Source organism: Paroedura picta, chromosome 9, assembly GCF_049243985.1.
Source record: "Paroedura picta isolate Pp20150507F chromosome 9, Ppicta_v3.0, whole genome shotgun sequence".
Classification (NCBI taxonomy): domain Eukaryota; kingdom Metazoa; phylum Chordata; class Lepidosauria; order Squamata; family Gekkonidae; genus Paroedura; species Paroedura picta.
Genome location: NC_135377.1, coordinates 70,078,566 through 70,097,613, shown reverse-complemented (window position 1 = coordinate 70,097,613; position 19,048 = coordinate 70,078,566). Strand labels below are relative to the sequence as shown.

The following is a 19,048-nucleotide window of genomic DNA, read 5'->3' as shown; positions in this document are numbered from 1 at the left end:
TACAAAATGAGTAATAAAACAGGACAGCAATTAAGTTTTCAAATACTCAGCCACAAAAACCAGTAACTTTAACACTTGTTGCAAAATAGCATTCTGTCCGAAAATTGCTTACTTAAGTCCATTCCGCACAAGTTAGATAATGCACTTTCAATGCACTTCAGAAGTAGATTTTCCTGATCTGCACAGGAAAATCTAGCTGCAAAAGCAAATTGAAAGTGCATTATGCTCCATGTGTGGAATGAGCCCATGTATCAGATTACTGTACACCATTACATACTTTTACAAACTTATAAAAACAAACTTTCCTCTTTCTTTTTACATCTCTAACAATTGTACTACTATCATCCACTTCAGTCTCGTAAATTGCTTTTCCCTTGTTCCGCTCAGCTTTTAATTGTCATTTTAATGTGTCAGCTTTATTGTATTGTGTGTGTTTTTTAACTTTTTTATTGTTTGAATTATGTTTTTGTTTTTATTTTAATTGTTTTTTAATATGTGTTAATTATCTATGGATTTAATCCTTTTGCCACCTTGGTGGCCTTGATGAAGGCAGTAAATCAGGGCATAAACTTGGTAACTGAATTAAAATCAGTCCTTTTTATATAGTAGCAGGCCTGAACGGCCTTCAAGAATCTATTTATTTATTTATTTATTTATTTATTTATTTATTTATTTATTTATTTATTTATTTATTTATCATACTTCTATACCGCCCTCCCCGGAGGCTCAAGGCGGTTTACATTATAACAGAGAACCATACATAAAACAGTCTGTAGAACATGTACATCGATAACCAACAATTGCAACCAAACACAACACAGTATAACAGTAAACAATCGTAATACAAACAGGTCCAGGGCTTGTTGATGGGATTCTGAGGGGAGTGGCTTATTGATTGAATTCTGAGGGGGGGTGGGGGGAGCAGGGGCCCTTGGTCGCTGTAGATTACGTCTGGTCTCGGCCAAATGCCTGGTGGAGGAGCTCTTTTTTGCAGGCCCTGCGGAACTGTTTAAGCTCCGTCAGGGCCCTGATCTCCTCTGGGAGCTCGTTCCACCAGGTAGGGGCCAGAACAGAGAATGCTCTGGCCCTGGTCGAGACCAGACGGACTTCTTTAGGGCCAGGGATCCTTAGCTGATTGGAGGCAGTAGAGCGTAGAGCTCTTTTGGGGGCATAGGCGGGGAGGCGGTCCCTCAGGTATACTGGGCCCTGACCGCGTATGGCCTTGAAGGTAATTACCAGAACCTTTAGTCTTATCCGGAATTCAACTGGTAACCATTGCAGCTGATGGAGAATAGGCCGGATATGGGACCTCCACGGTGTTGCCGTGAGGATCCTGGCTGCTGCATTTTGAACTAGTTGTAGTTTCTGGGTCAGGGCTAAGGGCAGGCCTGCGTAGAGCGAGTTACAAAAGTCCAGTCTAGAGGTGACCGTCACATGGATCACTGTGGCTAGGTGTTCCGGGGCCAGGTAGGGAGCTAGTAGTTTGGCTTGGCGGAGATGGTAGAATGGCAGCCGCGCTACCTTTGTGATCTGGGCCTCCATTGTGAGGGAGGCGTCCAGAATCACGCCTAGGTTCCTGGCGAAGTGAGCCGTAGAGAGCTGCACGCCATCCAGGGTAGGCAGGCACGCTTCCTCGCATGGGCCCTTCCTAGCTAGCCACAGGACCACCGTCTTTGAAGGATTGAGCTTCAGACAACTCTGCTTGAGCCATCTCGTCACTGCTTCCAGGCAGCTGGCTAATGCTTCTGGGGGAGAGTCAGGGCGGCCATCCATCAGGAGGAAGAGCTGGGTGTCATCTGCATATTGATGGCAACCCAGCCCAAACTTCCGTACCAGCTGTGCGAGAGGGCGCATGAAGATGTTGAATAGGATAGGAGAGAGGACCACTCCTTGTGGGACTCCACAAGTAAGTTGCCGGTGGCCTGATGTTTTCTCTCCTATTGCAAACCTCTGTCCACGATCCTGGAGGAAGGAGATCAGCCATTGAAGAGCTGTCCCTTGTATTCCAGCATCGATGAGGCGGCGAGCTAGAAGCTCGTGATCGACTGTGTCGAACGCTGCTAAGAGGTCTAATAATATCAGCAGTGCCGACCCGCCTCGATCCAACTGGCGACGGAGGTTGTCCGTCAGGGCAACTAGCGCTGTCTCTACCCCATGGCCAGGCCGGAAGCCTGACTGGGATCGGTCTAGGACCGAAGCTTCTTCCAGCTATGCAGCAGATTGATTGGAAAGGAGCTGAAGGTAAAATAAAGGAGAGCCAAAATGCACAAAGTTTGAAAAATGGAACAACAACTACTGCAATCTGTTTAATTTTTTAAATTTTTGATGACATTTTTAATGTATTTTGACTAGGTGGTTGTTTTGTGGGGATCCATGGGCATTTTCTTTATCACTGCCGGGAACAGTCTGCTAGATGAGATGGATCTCCTGACACAGCAAAGCACGGCTTACGCTGAGCAAAGTTAATGATCCAATGCTGAGTAGTTGCGTCTCGGTAGAGATTTGGGGTTTTGTTCCCATCATCCACTAGCCAGTTTCTGCTCAACAGAAGACAGGATGCTTTTTCTGTGTCCCTGGGGAATTTCCAAGCCAGAGATCTGTCTTTTGCTCAGCGAGTCAGAGGCTGTGTAGGTGGGGACACTTCTGTCAAATGCCACAACATCATGCATAGACAATTCGAGGAAAGGCCTAGGTATATCAAAGGTTACAACATGTTTGCAGTTAGTAGGTTGCAAGCAGGAGACCTGCAAGGACTTGTAGGGGCATCTGTTTTTTCTTCCCTCACTACTTTGCGTTCCCTTCCCTGAAAACCCCCAACGCCTCTCACGTTTTCCTGCTTCCTTAGTGCTTCCCACCCACCAGCGATCCTACCTTTATCTACCTCCATGTCTTCAGCTTTCCTTCATTCTCTCCTCCTGGCAACCTCTCCTTGAGAAAACTCTACATTAAGCTTTCTTAACCAGGGTTTCATGAAACCCTGGGGTTTCTTGACAGCCCAGGACGTGTTTCCTGAATCTGTGGGGGATATTTAAGTTTTTATATATTTTTAAAAACATGTTAAACTTGGGTTACATTGGGTTACATTGGGTTACATGACCATATATGGGCCCCATATATGGTCGTGTCAACCCATTTCCCCCCCTCCCAAAATGGCCAGTGGTAGGCCTGGAGGGGGTGGAAGGGGGAAGGGCCAAAGGTGGACATGTGCACAGCTATGTTTCCCTACCATGTTCTGCATGATCACACCACTTCTGGGGTTGCTCGAAACCTGAAGAATGTTTGTACTTTATTTCTTCCCCACCCTTCTCCATTAAAACATGTTTGTATTTTGAGTAAAAAATAACGTGGTTATTTAAGTTTGCCTTCATACAAATATGAAGTTTGTATCGTTTGGTAAATGGCATTGCATTTTATGGCACACATGGCCCCACCCAACCTAGTAACATTTTTGTTAGATCCAGCCCTCGTTACAAATGAGTTTGACACCTCTGCCACGACTACACCACACTGGCTTGGGAGGTGGGGGGGGGTGGCTGCTTTTCAACAATAGCCAGTAGCCAGCCTTGGCGAGTTACCCAAGTGACATGATATCAAGTTGCTTGGTGGTTGCTGCTGGGCCTGGCCACAATGAGTCCTTCAAAGGCTAAAGTAGTCCTGGAAAGTAGTCCTGGAAACATCCTGAGGATGTTTGTTCTATTGTACCTGACGAAGTGTGCATGCACACGAAAGCTTTTCTCTTGAATAAAACTTTGTTGTTAAAGGCTCATACTTTGTTCAAGTGGAGGATATTTGCCTACTGCATGAGGGGTTTATACCTGGGACTACCTGAAATGAGCCTCTTGTGGTGCAGAGTGGTAAGGCAGCAGACATGCAGTCTGAAAGCTCTGCCCATGAGGCTGGGAGTTCGATCCCAGCAGCCAGCTCAAGGTCAACTCAGCCTTCCATCCTTCCGAGGTCAGTAAAATTAGTACTGAGCTTGCTGGGGGGTAAACGGTAATGACTGGGGAAGGCACTGGCAAACCGCCCCGTATTGAGTCTGCCAAGAAAACACTAGAGGGCGTCACCCCAAGGGTCAGACATGACCCAGTGCTTGCACAGGGGATACCTTTACCTTTACCTTTACCTGAAATAGAACTGGAGTAGGCTTAAGGGAATGGCACTTTTCTCTCAGAGGCTAATATCTGGCTCCCAAAGATGTTAGAAGCAATGTGGAGGGCAGCTTTTTGTTCTACCCTCTGTTCTCTCAGATGTAGCTTCAAATATTTTTCAAGCAGCTGTAGTTTGCTTTAGGAAATGCTTTGAAGATTTTTGTCTTTGGGTGTGTGGGTAAGCGATGGGTCATTTGCCACAGGTTGCACTTCCTGACTAAACCAGCACTGTCTATCGTCTCTTGAAATGGAACAAACCCCAAAGATTTTAACGTAGAGGGAAATTGGTTTGAAAATATTCTTGTTTTCCCTGCGGCCTTGAGGGCATTCAGCTTCACATTCACTAGACTGCGAAAGAGATTATAGTGCTTGAAAGTTCATACCCTCTTTTATCTCTGCTTTCTCTTAAATAGATATTATTTATTTTTAAAAATTTTTATTTATTATATTTAATTCTGGAAGGTGGCAATTTGCCAGGATTATTAGAGAGAGAAGCCCCGGCCCCTTCACTTCTGTTCAGACATTTTCTATGCTTTGCATGTGGCCTGCAAGAGAAATTTGCATTGCTACTGGCGTGATTCCATCTCAGCCTGGTGTAGTTATGGAAGAGGGCTTTCTCAACCCGGGTTTCCTGAATGGATGTGAATTAATTTTTGTATGTTTTTAAATTTGTTAAACATTTATAGGGTAATATGGCCATATGGTACAAGCTTAAATGTACTCCGGGGAATGGTAGAGGACAGGAAGGCATGGAGGTTCATTGTCCATGGGGTCGCGATGGGTCGGACACGACTTCGCACCTAACAATGACCATATATGGTTATGTCAGCCTCCTCCCCCTCCCAAAATACCCAATGATGAGCATGGAGGGGGTGGAAAGGGGAGAGCCCTGGGTGGGTGTGTACACAGCTATGCTTCCCAATTGTATTCTAGAACATCCTTTCTCAACCTTTTTACCGTTGAGAGACCCTTGAAACATTTTTTCAGATTTTGAGAAACCCCAGCAATGGCGCGATTGTGCAGAATATGGTTGGGAAGCACAGCTGTGTACACACCCATCCGGAGCTCCTCTCCTTCCCACCCCATCAAGGACCATCATTGGCCATTTTGGTAGGCAGGAGCAGGTCTATGTGACCATATATGGTCATATCATCCAATGAATGTTTAACATTTTTTTAAAAAAAATGAAAACATTAATTAAGTCCTACCCATTTGGGAAAACCAAGGCCCTCAAGAAAACCCAGGGTGTCACGAAGCCCTGATTGAGAAAGCCTGTTCTGGAAGATTGCCCCACTTCTGGGGTTTCTCAAAGCCTGAAGAACGTTTCAGGGGTTTCTCAATGGTAAAAGAGTTGAGAAAGGCTGGGTTAAAGTGTGGGATTAGGATATGGGAAATCCAAGTTTGAACCCCAGAAGAAGAAGAAGAAGAAGAAGAAGTAGTAGTAGTAGTAGTAGTAGTAGTAGTAGTAGTAGTAGTAGTTGGTTCTTATATGTCGCTTTTCTCTACCCAAAGGAGGCTCAAAGCGGCTTATAGTTGCCTTCCCTTTCCTCTCCCCACAACAGACACCCTGTGAGGTGGCACAATAAAATCAGAGTCCAGTCGAGTACAAGCACCCTTCGTCAGACTGTGATCTTCTTACATGACAGGGAATATTCTTACATGACAGGGAAGTGCCTGTCTTGAGGCTGGAGTTTTTTGGCTGTCTAGCCTGGTCAAAATAAGATGGTTCCAATATTTTAACTGAATGCTTTAGTTTCCTGATTGAACTTATCCGGTTTTAATTTTGACCCAGATCCAAATATCCAACCATCAACCAAGTTAGAGATGGAGAAAGAAGTTTGGGCTCAGTGGTTTTCAAAGAGTGTTTTTGTTCCATGATGCCTTGCAAATCTTTTGGGGGGGACGAAGATTGGGTCATTTTTTTTCTCTTAAAAGCAGTTTTTCATTTGGTGATGTTTCTGTTTGAAAATAATTCTGAAGTTCATCTCAGGTATAAGCCAGTACAATGCTTTCCCATTCTTCTTTTAACCTGTGCTTTGTTCCTGAATGTTATACTTTTCTTTTCCTTATTCTCAACTCAGTTTTGCTCTACATATTTAAACTTGGTATTTGTGAAAATGTACATTAAAACAGCATGATTATTGATATTGTCATGTTCTATGGCAGCTATCCCAACAAGGCAAACTTAAAGTCCTGGTTAGAAACCCAGTAGTTTAAGGAGACTACAAACAGCTACATAGGATGCTTTACTGCTAAAGCTAAAAACGTACAGAAAATTAGCTTGTTCTTTTTATAAATGAGCAAACCAATGGAAACAGGTACAGTAAAGCGTATCAACCCATACATTACATATGTTATTTTTTTTTACTCGTTTATAAAAGTACGAGCTACTTTTTTGTATTAAAAACCCTTTCTTTTTTTTTCTTAAGTTTCCCCATTAACACGTTATACTGCCAACAATTTGCAGGATTGGGGAGTAAAATGTTGGCTGTGGTTCAGATGTTATCATAACTCTCTTGGCTTTGTGATGTATTTAAAGTGGTCAAGAGTAACACCTTCTAAAAAAAACAAACTTAATCCAGACTAAATGGAAGTCTTTTTGGTTTAGGGAGCTATGAAATCTTGGAAGTGGTATTCAACTTGTGTGGGGTAGACTAACATCCTCCCTGGAAAAGAATGCTTACAGCAGGGGGTGGCTTTTGGTTCATACACTGGCTGTGCCTCTACTTGGAAAGAAATTACATGGCCCCCATTGTTCATGCTTTAGTCATATCTAGGCAAGATTATGGAAACCGGGGGTGCTGTCTTTGAAAAAGGTTTGGAAATTTCAGTTGATGCAAAATGCTGATATGGACGTAGTGAGCGTATTATCTGATATTGTTGTGAACATATCATCCAAATACATTTCAGTTGATTTTAAGGTTGGCAGCTCTGGGCTGGAAATACCAGGAAATATGGGAGGTGGAGTCTGGGGAGGGTGGCATTTTGAGAGGGGGGAGGAACATCAGGACCAATTTTCTTTCGGGGAATTGACCTCTGTCATATGCAGACTAGTTGCAATACCTGGAGATCTCCCAGCCCCACCGGAAGGTTGCAGCCAAAGACCGGCGAACCTGACAGTTTGAGGCTATAACTGTGCCGAACGATTATTTCTTTTAAACTAATTCCAAAGGTTCTCAAAATATTTGGGAGGCTTCTTATCTTTGTCTTAGACAAAAGCTGACTTTAGTTCGAGTGAGTTTCAATTAGCCTGGGTAATCAGAGCAAAGACTCGTTTACTTTGTCGTTGTTGTTGCTGCTGTTGTTGTTGTTAGGTGTGAAGTTGTGTCCAACCCATCGCGACCCCATGGATGATGATCCCCCAGGCCTTCCTGTCCTCTACCATTCCCCAGAGTCCATTTAAGTTTGCACCTACTGCTTCAGTGACTCCATCCAGCCACCTCATTCTCTGTCGTCCCCTTCTCCTTTTGCCCTCAATCGCTCCCAGCATTAGGCTCTTCTCCAGGGAGTCCTTCTTTCTCACATTTACTTTGTATGTCCTCTCAACTTCCTGTCTGGCCATGCAAGTGTTCTGCTGCCCCCAGCCGCAGCTACCCACCCTCCCAACAGCCGTGAAGACAGTCAGGTTGGTAAAAAGTTTGGCAAAAGTGGACATCCGTGATCCTGCAGCATTGGTTCAACATCAACGGCGTGATCAGAGTCCCCAGATAACTGAAACTGTTGCTAGATTTCTTTAGCTGCTTTTGTTTAAAAATGACAATAATTGATTGCAAATTTGTGTTTGAGCTTGGATGATTATAACATATAAATTCCATATGCTATATATATATATATATTACTCTATATTTATGTTTGGTTTATGCCAATAAAGGTTGATATAATAATTATTTCTTTTATTTGTGAAAATAAACCCTGAAAAAATACATCCTTTGTAGGTAACATGTCAAAATTAAAGTGCCAAAATATGTACTTCCTCAGGCTACACACAAACACACACACACACTCACACCTCCAGGTATTTTTTAACCCAGAGCTGGCAGTTCTCTTCTAGGAATACGTACTGAAGCCTGCCTTGTAATTTTGTGCTTGCAGAGGTGTTTGAAATCTTTTTATTCAGCTTTCCTGTTCCTTTTAGCTATTATTTTCCTTGCTGCTAGTAGTCATTCTTCAATGTATGAATTTATTTTCATTCTCTGTCTCTTTTTGTAAGACAACTTCAGGTATTTATGTAAAAAGCTGTGGTAATCCCCCCCCCTAAATAATTAGTCCTGCCACAGAAACTAGAACTCTTGTTAATGACAGCAGAAAACTTCCACTTGGGAGTCCTGCTTTAAAAACCTCTGCTTTAATAATCTCCTTAATGTCTCTATTCAGAGAGCCAGCGTGGTATAGTGGTTAAGAGCACTGGCTTCTAATCTGGTGAGCCGGGTTTGATTCCCAGCTCCTCCACATACAGCCAGCTGGGTGACCTTCGGTTTGTCATAGCCCTGCTGTTCTGACCAAGCAGTAATATCAGGGCTTTCTCAGCCTCACCTACCTTGCAGGGTGGGGAGAGGAAAGAGAAGGAGATTGTAAGCCGCTTTGAGACTCCTTCTGGTAGAGAAAAGCAGCATATAAGAACCAGCTCTTCTTCTATGACAGCATTCTGTTTTAACAGTGACCACTAAGCAGTTGTCACTACAAGCCAGTATTATTTTGAAACAACTGTTCCAAAAAAAGAAGAAGATGAGACTGTTTTGAAGAGGGAAGTAAAGGATGCCAGACTAGGAACTTCTGGCTTCTATAACCTTTCACTGTAAGGAAATGTGCCTTTCTCCATTTCCTTTTTCAGAAAGGAAATGGGCTGTAGTGGTGTGGTTGGGAGAAGCTTTCACTTTCTGTATGCTGGTATTTCAAGGGATGAAGAGCTGGTGCAGCATGGGTAATTAAGCCAAGCTGTAGAACAGGGGTAGTCAAACTGCGGCCCTCCAGATGTCCATGGACTACAATTCCCAGGAGCCCCCTGCCAGCGAACGCTGGCAGGGGACTCCTGGGAATTGTAGTCCATGGACATCTGGAGGGCCGCAGTTTGACTACCCCTGCTGTAGAATGTGCCTTCCAGGACAAGAAAATGAAAATCACCAAATCACTGTCTTTTCTTTTTAATTACAGGTGTCAGAAACTATTTGAAGGAAGCCCTTGTCCATATCATCGCTGTACATGCCGAGGTGAGGTGGTTTCTGCTTATTCACCATAAGTACAAAGGAGTTCATAAAAAAACATTTGTAAGACATCAAGCATCAGAAATTCAGCCGTTAGAAAAAACTGGCCTTATTTTAAATACTGGGAATGACTGCAAAGATTGGATGAGACATGGCATTCTTAGCTATAATTGATTGGTTTTCAACTGGTGAAAAGGATGCAGTCTCCACTGGCCATCAACAGGGGTGGAGAGTAAGGTTGGCTGTTCCAAACTGGGAAACTTCTGGAGAGTTGTGGGGGGGGGGATGCAGCCTGGAGAGGAAAATCCATACACACTTTCATTTTAATAACTGTCAGTCAGATGCCAATGCTCTTTATCTGGAAACCTTCACATTAAAGAAGGTTTAAAAAATCATGATCTTCAAGATCCAGTGTACACCAGAACTAAACAAATGAACCTGAATTCTGTCAGGTTCTCGAGGGAAACTTAGGTCAGGTTTACATAATGTAAATGTTGTTATTCATTTTTGGAAACTTGAAATCCCCAGGTATTCGCAATCTCCAAAGAACTGGTGCCCAGAGTTTTGTCCAGGATCGTTGAAGCAGTGGCTGAAGAGCTCAGCCGGCTGATGCAGTGTGTCTCATCCTTCAGCAGAAATGGAGCTTTGCAGGTAGCCAAGTCATGGCAACTCTGTTGAGAGAGAAAGCAAAGATACAAATATTTGGGTGTCATTCTTTCCAGAGAACATGAGAACTGCAGATCTATAAAGGGCAGAAGGGACTAAAGACCTCAGTTTCTCAGCACCCTCACCAAAAACATGTCTCAGTTTTTTAAAACAAAATATATGACTGATATAAAATCTGTATATATAATCGAAGTGTAGGTAGAGTTATAGATACCAGGATCGGAACTAGGGGTGTGCAAACAGAAAACCAAAATGGTATTGAACCCATAAAATATCAATATTACCTATTTGGATTTGGTAAATATTTGGGGATTCCAATTCTTTTTCAGCTCCATTATACCCTATGGGGGCCATTATAGTGAAATGATTCCATAGGGTATAATGGAGAATTGATCTGGGAGTATCTGGGGCTTGGGGGGTGCTGTTTTTTGTGGTAGAGGCACCAGATTTGCACCATAGCTGCTGGTGCCTCTACCTACAAAAAAAAAAAAGTTTCAAAAAGATTGGACCAGGGGTTCCAATTCTCTGGGCCCCCAAAGAAGGTGCCACCATCCTTCATTGCTTTCAGTGGAAGGGGAGTCTACTCTGAAGGAATTTAAAGGGCTCGCTGACATCTGTAAGCAATGAATTCATCTAAATGGCTGCAGTCCCTTTACATTCAACCATCCAGCTGTCAAGAAACATCCTGAATATTTTCCCAGTGCGTCCATTTTGGGTAGCCAAAGCACACTGAGTGGCAGCCATTTTATGGCTTGTTCAACCTCCTATGGCAGCCATTTTATGGCTCGTTCTACCTCCTATGGCAGCCATTTTATGGCTGTGCCCCCATGTTGTTTCAGAATTCCCCTGGTGCCCTCAGGTTCAAAAGGGTGAGAACCCGTGGTGCAATTAGAGTTACCTGGACAAAGCAGCTGAAATTCCCAAACTTTTCATGTTTGAGATTACATTTTTTTTTTTTTTGCCATATAGCTGTCAAATTTATAAAAGGGCTTATTTCTGATCACCCAAGTGTCTGTTTAAAGAGAAAAAAAGCAGGCTTGTTTATCCGGCACTTAATTTTTCTGTTTGCTGCTTAACTTTCGCTTGAAGGAAATTAGCATTTTTAAATGTTTTTAATAAGTTTTCAGACGTTGTCAAGAAGATAATGAAGCCAGCCTCCAACTGCTCTCTCTAGCTGTGCCTCATTGATTTTAATGCAGCGACTTTAGAATAATGGCACTTGGTGGAAAGCTGTAATGCTTGAGAAGGAGAGCCAAGGTGCAATAATGCTTTGTTTTAACTAAAATGTTCGCGCCCAGAAAATAAAGTGAATCAGAAATAGAAATACAGCCAAAATACTATTTTAAATTGGTGAAATATGATAATCCACAGTGAACAGAGCAAATAGAGAAGTTCTGAATACCATCTTATCTACAGCTGTCAGGGGGAAATGAAATGATTTATATTCAATACAACAATGGAGTACATATATGAATACATAAAGCTGCCATATACCGAATCAGACCCTTGGTCTGTCAAGGCCAGTACTGTCGACTCAGACTGGCAACTGCTGTCCAGGATCTCAGGCTGACGTCTTTCATATCACCTGCTACCTGATCCCTAACTGGAGATGCCTGGGATTGAGCCTGGGACTTTCTTCATGCCAAGCAGATGCTCATACCACTGAGCCACAGCCCAGTTTAATACAGTGGGTCTTGCTTACCTTCCTCAGGTAGGCTGGGAAATGGAAACTGAATTTCCAGGCCTGCATTCAAAGGGCTCATGAACAGAACACTGGGTGCGTGCATCAGGATTTTCAAAGCTCCTTTCCCACTCGCACCTTCAAAAAAGCCACTGATGAAAATTTGGGGGTTCTCTGGAGTAGGTGCAGCACAAGGAAATGCAGCTAGAAGATAAAGTTGTTGGTTTATGGGTCCCATTACTGTGCTAGAAGATTTGTATATTATTTAAATTAAAACATAACATTGCTAAATATTCTGCTAGGTCCTGAAAAGGTGCTCTTCTGTTCCACATTGGTTTGTTTGTTTGTTTGTTTGTTTGTTTGTTTGTTTGTTTGTCTGTTGGTTGGTTGTTCGTTCGTTCGTTCGTTCATTCATTCATTCATTTATAATTGGATATGTATGACCGCCGCTCCCAAATCTGACTCGCAGTGGTTTACAATTTTTAGGGCCATTCCGCACAGATTCTTTGTAGCAGGAGTGTGGCAAATTGTAATCACTACTAAAATGCAGTTATGCACAACGTTGTAGACAATCTGCCACACTCCTAAAAACAAACCGGAAAAAGGGCTTCGTTGTAGCGCTTCCAGGGAAATCCCAAAAAGTGGATTCACCCTCTGGAAAGCACTACACTCTTGCAACCAATCTGCAACACTAGCGGAAAAGTTCTGTGCGTTACCATTGTTGCGGTTTCAGCAAAGTCCCTCCCCCTGGCTCTCTCCTCTGATCTTCCGGCTAAGCGATCGCCATTTTTTTTTCTCGGAGCGAACGGAGAGCAACGAACCGGCGAGCCTTCATTCACCCAGCGAGGCTTCCCCGGCTGCAGTCCCTCTGTTTTAAGTCACCAAGCACCACACAGCCCCGTTTGCTGGTTTATTTTCCCTTTATTTTTCCCTTTATTTTCGGCCGAAAATCGCGCCCGTGCACGGGGGGGGGTGGATTTTTTTTTCACTTGGGGGAGCGTGGCAACGATGAAACGGCAGCTCACACGCCATCTGCTAGCTAGATGGGTCTCTCCGTTGCAACGAATCAACGCAGATTCGTTGCAATGTGGTTTTTTTTTTTTTAACCTGCCTTAAAGGGAAAGGGGCTTTTCAGGAGCATGATAACGGCCGCCCATTGGCTGCTCGTTTGATTGACGGCCAGGGGCAGGACAAAGCTCGGCAATATCGCTTCCAGGCTAGCGATTTTTGCCGAGACCGGAAACCTGTGGGAAACGATAGAAACGCAACTGGATTCCACTACAAAGGCAGGTATGCATAATGACGAATTCCAGTATTAAAAATGGCATTTTTTCATTCTGAAACCAATTTGCAACATTGATCCTGGTGCGAAATGGGCCTTAGTATGCAATACATATAATAAAATTAAAACCCCATTAAACCCGTTAAAAACATTTTAAAACTCAACCCAAGCAATGGCAAAGTACAATTTAATTTATATCCCACACAAGCCCAGTGGGTGGACCAAAGATGGAGTTTGGGATATTGTCACTGGGGACTTGTTGAGTCAGGCCAACCTAATACTAACCCAGACCCTAAGAGGAGAGTGGAACCCGATCTTAATCCCCAGGACTGCTACGCGGCCTCAGACAAATGCCTGGTGGAAGAGCTCCATTTTGCAGGCCCTGGTGAAGTCGGAGATTTGCTGTTACATTTACTTCAGCACATGAAAATCTAGACTAAACCATGCTTTCTCAACTAGTTTTCAGGGAAATCTGTGGTTTCTTGACGGCTCTGGAAAAGTTTTCTGAATGGATTGCCAGTCCCAGCTCTGGAAGCTCCTTTGGAGCTGCTACTTGGGGAGGGAGCTCTCAGGAAAGCTTCTGCTTCCTCCAAGGTCACTGGTTCTGGTAGTCAGGAGATCGATTGTCATCACAGGAGAACTCCAGGTTGCCCCTGGTATTTGTAGTGTATGGACATCAGCGAAGTACCATCCTAGAGAAATTTTCTGTGGTCACTCACCAGAAACGTACATGTAAAACACTACTACTGTTAGTTATTCAACACGGGAAAAAGTTTCACATTGACAGGTTTCACCCTGTTGCACTTCCTTCCTCTTTGGCTCGGTTATACATGAAGAAGTCAAATCCTCCCTGTTAAAAAAAAGCACCAGATGCAAGTATCTGTAAGATCATTTGTGCTCCAGAGATGAAATGAATTTCAAGAACCCATGGATGTGAACTTTCCCCTGATAGTCAGTGTGTGGATTAGTTCCTCCCTGAGCTTCTCCCATCTAAAGTTGGCTTGAAGTAGCATTTTAAAAGATGTTTTCAAAGCAGGCAACAGATTTTTCAAAAATAAAGGGTTCTGACATATTTGCTTTTGTAGACAGAGATATCCTTCTATTTGGGCAGCTACTATAGATGTGGATTGGTTTTTGCTTTCTCCTTATGTAAGGTAAAGGTAAAGGTATCCCCTGTGCAAGCACCGAGTCATGTCTGACCCTTGGGGTGACGCCCTCTAGCATTTTCATGGCAGACTCAATATGGGGTGGTTTGCCAGTGCCTTCCCCATTCTCCTTATGTACATCTTAAATTAATCTTTAAATGTAAACGGCAGTTTGGAAGTGAGAATTATGGAGGCGATGGGTTTTTTCCCCTTGCTTTAGATGCCCACTCTCCTTTCGTCGCCTCCCTAAACATTTTTATTTTCTCCCCATATTCCTTTCTTCTTTCCCTTCTTTGCTGTTTCCCCTTCCTTCTTCGCTCCCAATCCCCACCATCCCCACTGCATCCTAGTATCTGCCTAATATCCAGTTTGGTGTAGTGGTTAGGAGTGCGGACTTCTAATCTGGTGAGCTGGATTCGATTCTGCACTCTCCCACATGCAGCCAGCTGGGTAGCCTTGGGCTCACCACAGCGCTGATAAAGCTGTTCTGACCGAGCAGTGATATCAGGGCTCTCACCCACCTCACAGGCTGTCTGTTGTGGGGAGAGGAAGAGAAGGCAATTGTAAGCTGCTTTGAGACTCCTTGGGGTAGAGAAAAGTGGCATATAAGAACCAACCCTCCTCCTCCTCCTCCTCCTCCTCCTCCTCCTCCTCCTCCTCCTCCTCCTCCTCCTTCTTCTTCTTCTTCTTCTTCTTCTTCTTCTTCTTCTTCTTCTCCTCCTCCTCCTCCTCCTCCTCCTCCTCCTCCTCCTCCTCCTCATCATCATCATCATCATCACCCCCATATAATTCCTCTTTCCTTCTTGGATGACTGCTTCCATGCTTTTCTGCCTTCAGGATCCCCTAGAGCTCTCCCTTCTCTTTCACCCTTCTTGTCTGTCTTCTCCACAGATCCCTTTCTGTCACCACTCCATCCTTTCCTACTCGCCCCACAGCCACAATTTCTGCAATACGACCCTTGACTCCTCACCCTATTATGCAGCCTGTTTCCACACACACACCCCTCCAAACTCCTTCCTCCTCCCTTTCCACTCCTCCTTCTCCTAGGTCCATGATTTATCTGCCCATTATTTTTGTTTGTTTATTGGTTTGTTTAAAATATTTATAGCCTACTTTTCCACAATGCCCAAGGCCGCTTAAATAGAAAGCCTATAAATTAAAAATACATCAAGTTAAGAAGAAGAGCTTTTTTCTTGTACCCCTCTTCTTACTACCCAAAGGAGTCTCAAAGTGGCTTACAATCACCTTCCCTTCCTCTCCCCACACCAGCACTCTGTGAGGTAGGTGGGACTGAGTGAGCTCTGGGAGAACTGTGACTGGCCCAAGGTTACCCAGCTGGCTACATGTGAAGGAGGATTGAGGACTCAAACCCAAGTCTCCAGATTAGAGGCCACTGCTCTTAACCATGACACCAAGCTGGATCTAAGTTAAAATGTTAATCTTTCCTCCCACACATAACACCTTAACACCCCCACCCTACTTTGCCTTTTCCTTCACCTTTGTTCAGGTCAGCTCTTTGTTCAGGTCACCAGTTAAATACCACTTCTCTTTTCTAATCCACCCAGTGACTGCTACCTCCCATCTTGTCCAAGGCCTTGCTGCTGAATAAAAGATAAATGTCTTGGCTGTCCAGCGTGCTTGCTAAAGCATCCAAAAATGGTATTTCAGCTCTCATGAGCTCCCTTCATCCCCCAAAATCTCTGAGGGACCACTGCTCTGAATACCTGCCCCAGAGAACACTACAATGTAGTATTTCACACCAGTTAAGGAATCCTAGCCCTAAAGAAATACACGTGGACTCAACCAGAGGCAGGGCCTTTTCGGCCCCAGCTCTTGCTTGGTGTAATGAGCTCTCAGGGGAGATCAGGGCCCTGGCCAAACATTATTTATTTATTATTTATTTTTCTATTTATATATATATGCGGACTTCTGCAGGGCCTACAAGATGGAGCACTTCCACCGGGCTTATAGTTAAGGCCAGCCAAGAAGTTGTATCATCTAAATACCAGGCCTCCTTCCCACCCACCCCCACCCCCCTGCTTAATCAATATTAGAAATGCTTAGCATCATTACCAGTCTCAGTGACAATCACTGGTGCTGAGAATGGTTTTAATAGTGTTTAAAATTAATTGTTTGATTTTAATGTTAATTGACCTGACTGCTGTTGTTTTATTTATGCTATAATTAATTGTTGTTCACTGCCCCAAGATGGCAAGTCTGAGAGGGGTAGTATATAAATCGATTAACAAATAAAAATTTGTGGCCCTGCTTTTAGTGCAGCAACCCAAGAGGATAGCAAGTACTGGGTGGCATTATGCTGCAGGACCTGCGCATGTGGTTTCTTTGGAGTGAGGGTTTCCCACCAAATTGGGTGTGACAGGGGAAAATGCATATTTTTTTCCTGCATGACTGGGAACATCCAGAAACAGAATGCTTTGTGATCCTTGTACAGAGCCATATAGTCCCTCTTCTTGTTATCTGCATTGAGGCCAGGTCTTTGTCATCCATATCATGAGTATGTTTTAACATTTCTCCTGTTTAGGCCCGCCTTGAAATCTGTGCTTTGAGAGATGCCGTGGCTGTATTCCTCACGTCCGAAAGCCAGTAAGTAGAAACCGCCTGTGGCCTCAGTTCCAAGTTACAAGACCTGGTGAACTTGCCTACTGTTTACTCAGAGAGTCAGTAAGGCAGCTTGGCATCTGGGAATGCATCTGGGTTGCAGACAGGATAGCTGAGGTTCTTGAGAGCTTTCTGTGAAAGGACTCCTATCAGCACTCCATCATGAGGACCAGAGTGGGAGCCAGCTTGGCATAACGGTTAAGAGTGGCCGCCTCGAATCTGGAGAACTGGGTTTGATTCCCCACTCCTCCTCCACATGCAGTCAGCTGGGTGACCTTGGGCCAGTCATGTTTCTCTTGGAGCTGTCTCAGCCCAACCTACCTCTCAGGGTTCTTGTTGTGGGGAGGGGAAGGGAAGGCAATTGATAACCACTTTGAGACTCTTGGATAGTAAAAGGGGGTGGGACAAAGAAACAGCTCTTCTTTTTCCCTTGAAGGATTTGAAGGGCTGTATCTTAAGGCTGGGAGTTCAATCCCAGCAGCCGGCTCAAGGTTGACTCAGCCTTCCATCCTTCCGAGGTCGGTAAAATGAGTACCCAGCTTGCTGGGGGGTAAACGGTAACGACTGGGGAAGGCACTGGCAAACCACCCCGTATTGAGTCTGCCATGAAAACGCTAGAGGGCGTCACCCCAAGGGTCAGACATGACTCGGTGCTTGCACAGGGGATACCTTTACCTTTACCTTTACCTTTACCTTTATCTTAAGAGAAGGGCCAGGAGTTCTTCCCATTGACAGGAGAGAAGAGGGCTCACAGTAATGGATTTAAATTAATGGCAGAAAAATATCTGCTGGATATGGGGCAGGAGAGCTTTCACAGTCCAAGTAGTTCAGCAGTGGACTCAGCTGCCTAGGAAAGAGGTGAGCCACACACACACACTAGCAGTCTTCAGGAAGTGGCCGGACAAACTTTAGGCTGATTCTGCATTGAGCAGAGCATTGACTTGGATGGCCTGTCCAACTCTATGATTCTGTGAATTCTCAGATAAACTATCCCACTGAAAATTATTTGGCCAGAAGTGGCAGGGAGTTGTGCATGTGCTCACGTAAAAACGTCAGTGGCAAAGTGTGACTGAAATGTTTTCGGTGCAGAAGCATTTTGTGATGCTGCCCGTGAATATTTGGAGGGATGTTAAGATTATGGGAATCTGCAAAAAGTGTGTAGCTGACCTAATCCACAGTGCAACTGCTGTCAAGCCCGTAGAGAGGCTGGGGTTAAGTAGGCTTTTGTTTTGTTTTTTTCAATGATGGGTCAAACTACTGTGTTTAATGTTGCAGCTCAAGCTTTAAGCAGGCTTTGGAAGCCCTGCCTCAGCTGTCGAGTGGTGGAGATAAAAAGTAAGTGCCTCTCTCCTTCCTGCTCAAGTCAGGGTGATGTAGCGGTTGGACGGTTGGATTAGGATCTGGGAAGATCTGAGTTCAATTCCTGACTCTGCCATGGAAGCTTGCTGGGTGACGATGGACAAGTCACACGCTCCTTCACATGGAGGACAGGAGGACAGTGGAAATCACTTTGGGGTTTCATTGGGGAGGGAGGAGGATGTAAATGGAAAAGGGGCTTCCCAACCTTTTTGAGCCTTTTAGCATTCTGGATGCAACCACTAAATGTCCACCACGGGGGGTGGAGCTGGTACAAAATGGCTGCGGCAGGAGGTGAAGCAAACCAAGGAGAGGACGTCCACATGCAGAAGAGAAGACCAGTAGCACAACAAATCCCCTGAAACGAAGAGTAAGTGGCAGCTGACACCAAAGCAATGTCATTTTAATCTGCATAAGTGATTGGACCTTCAGTGGCCAGACAGAAGCCCTGTTGTGTGAGAGCCCTGCCCACTTTCTAAAAACGCTCAGTGGGCACCACATTGGGGACCCCTGTCTTAAAAGCTGTGTCAGAAGCAAGCTCTCTGTGGTTCAGTGGATCTTACTCCCAGGAGCATGTCTCTTGGATTGCAGCTTTAAGATTTTTTGATCTAAGACACAGTAACTTAATTAGGGTTACTGCCCTCACCCCTTCTGATGGTTAGCGGGGCACGTGTGCACATTGATCCTTATGCTGCCTATCCTTGCATGAACTCTGCCCGTGAGGTTAGGGCTGGGATTCCCGGTGTGGTGTCCACAGACGCCATAGTGCCTTGCCTTTTCTGGCACCCGATTGATTTTTGGATATTTGACTGGCTGTTCAGATTTTCAAAACGTCACTTCGGCAGCTGCTGCCACTGCAGCACAAAGATCCACACCACGCCACTCAGATTAAGCTGCCACAATCATCTTGTGGCTAGTCCATTACCTGCGGCAGCCATTTTGCTGCTGCC

The 19,048-nt window shown here is 44.5% G+C and overlaps 1 protein-coding gene across 3 annotated transcripts in view; it reads left to right on the top strand.

The window, feature by feature from the left end:
* EXOC2 (exocyst complex component 2) overlaps positions 1 to 19,048 on the top strand; it is a 124,617-nt gene that overhangs the window by 102,090 nt on the left and 3,479 nt on the right. For all 3 annotated transcript variants that reach the window (XM_077353291.1, XM_077353292.1, XM_077353293.1), the window contains exons 25-28: positions 9,300 to 9,355; positions 9,878 to 10,000; positions 16,666 to 16,727; positions 18,018 to 18,077. In XM_077353291.1, the coding sequence (XP_077209406.1) occupies positions 9,300 to 9,355; positions 9,878 to 10,000; positions 16,666 to 16,727; positions 18,018 to 18,077 (301 nt within the window). The remainder of the gene's footprint in view (positions 1 to 9,299; positions 9,356 to 9,877; positions 10,001 to 16,665; positions 16,728 to 18,017; positions 18,078 to 19,048) is intronic.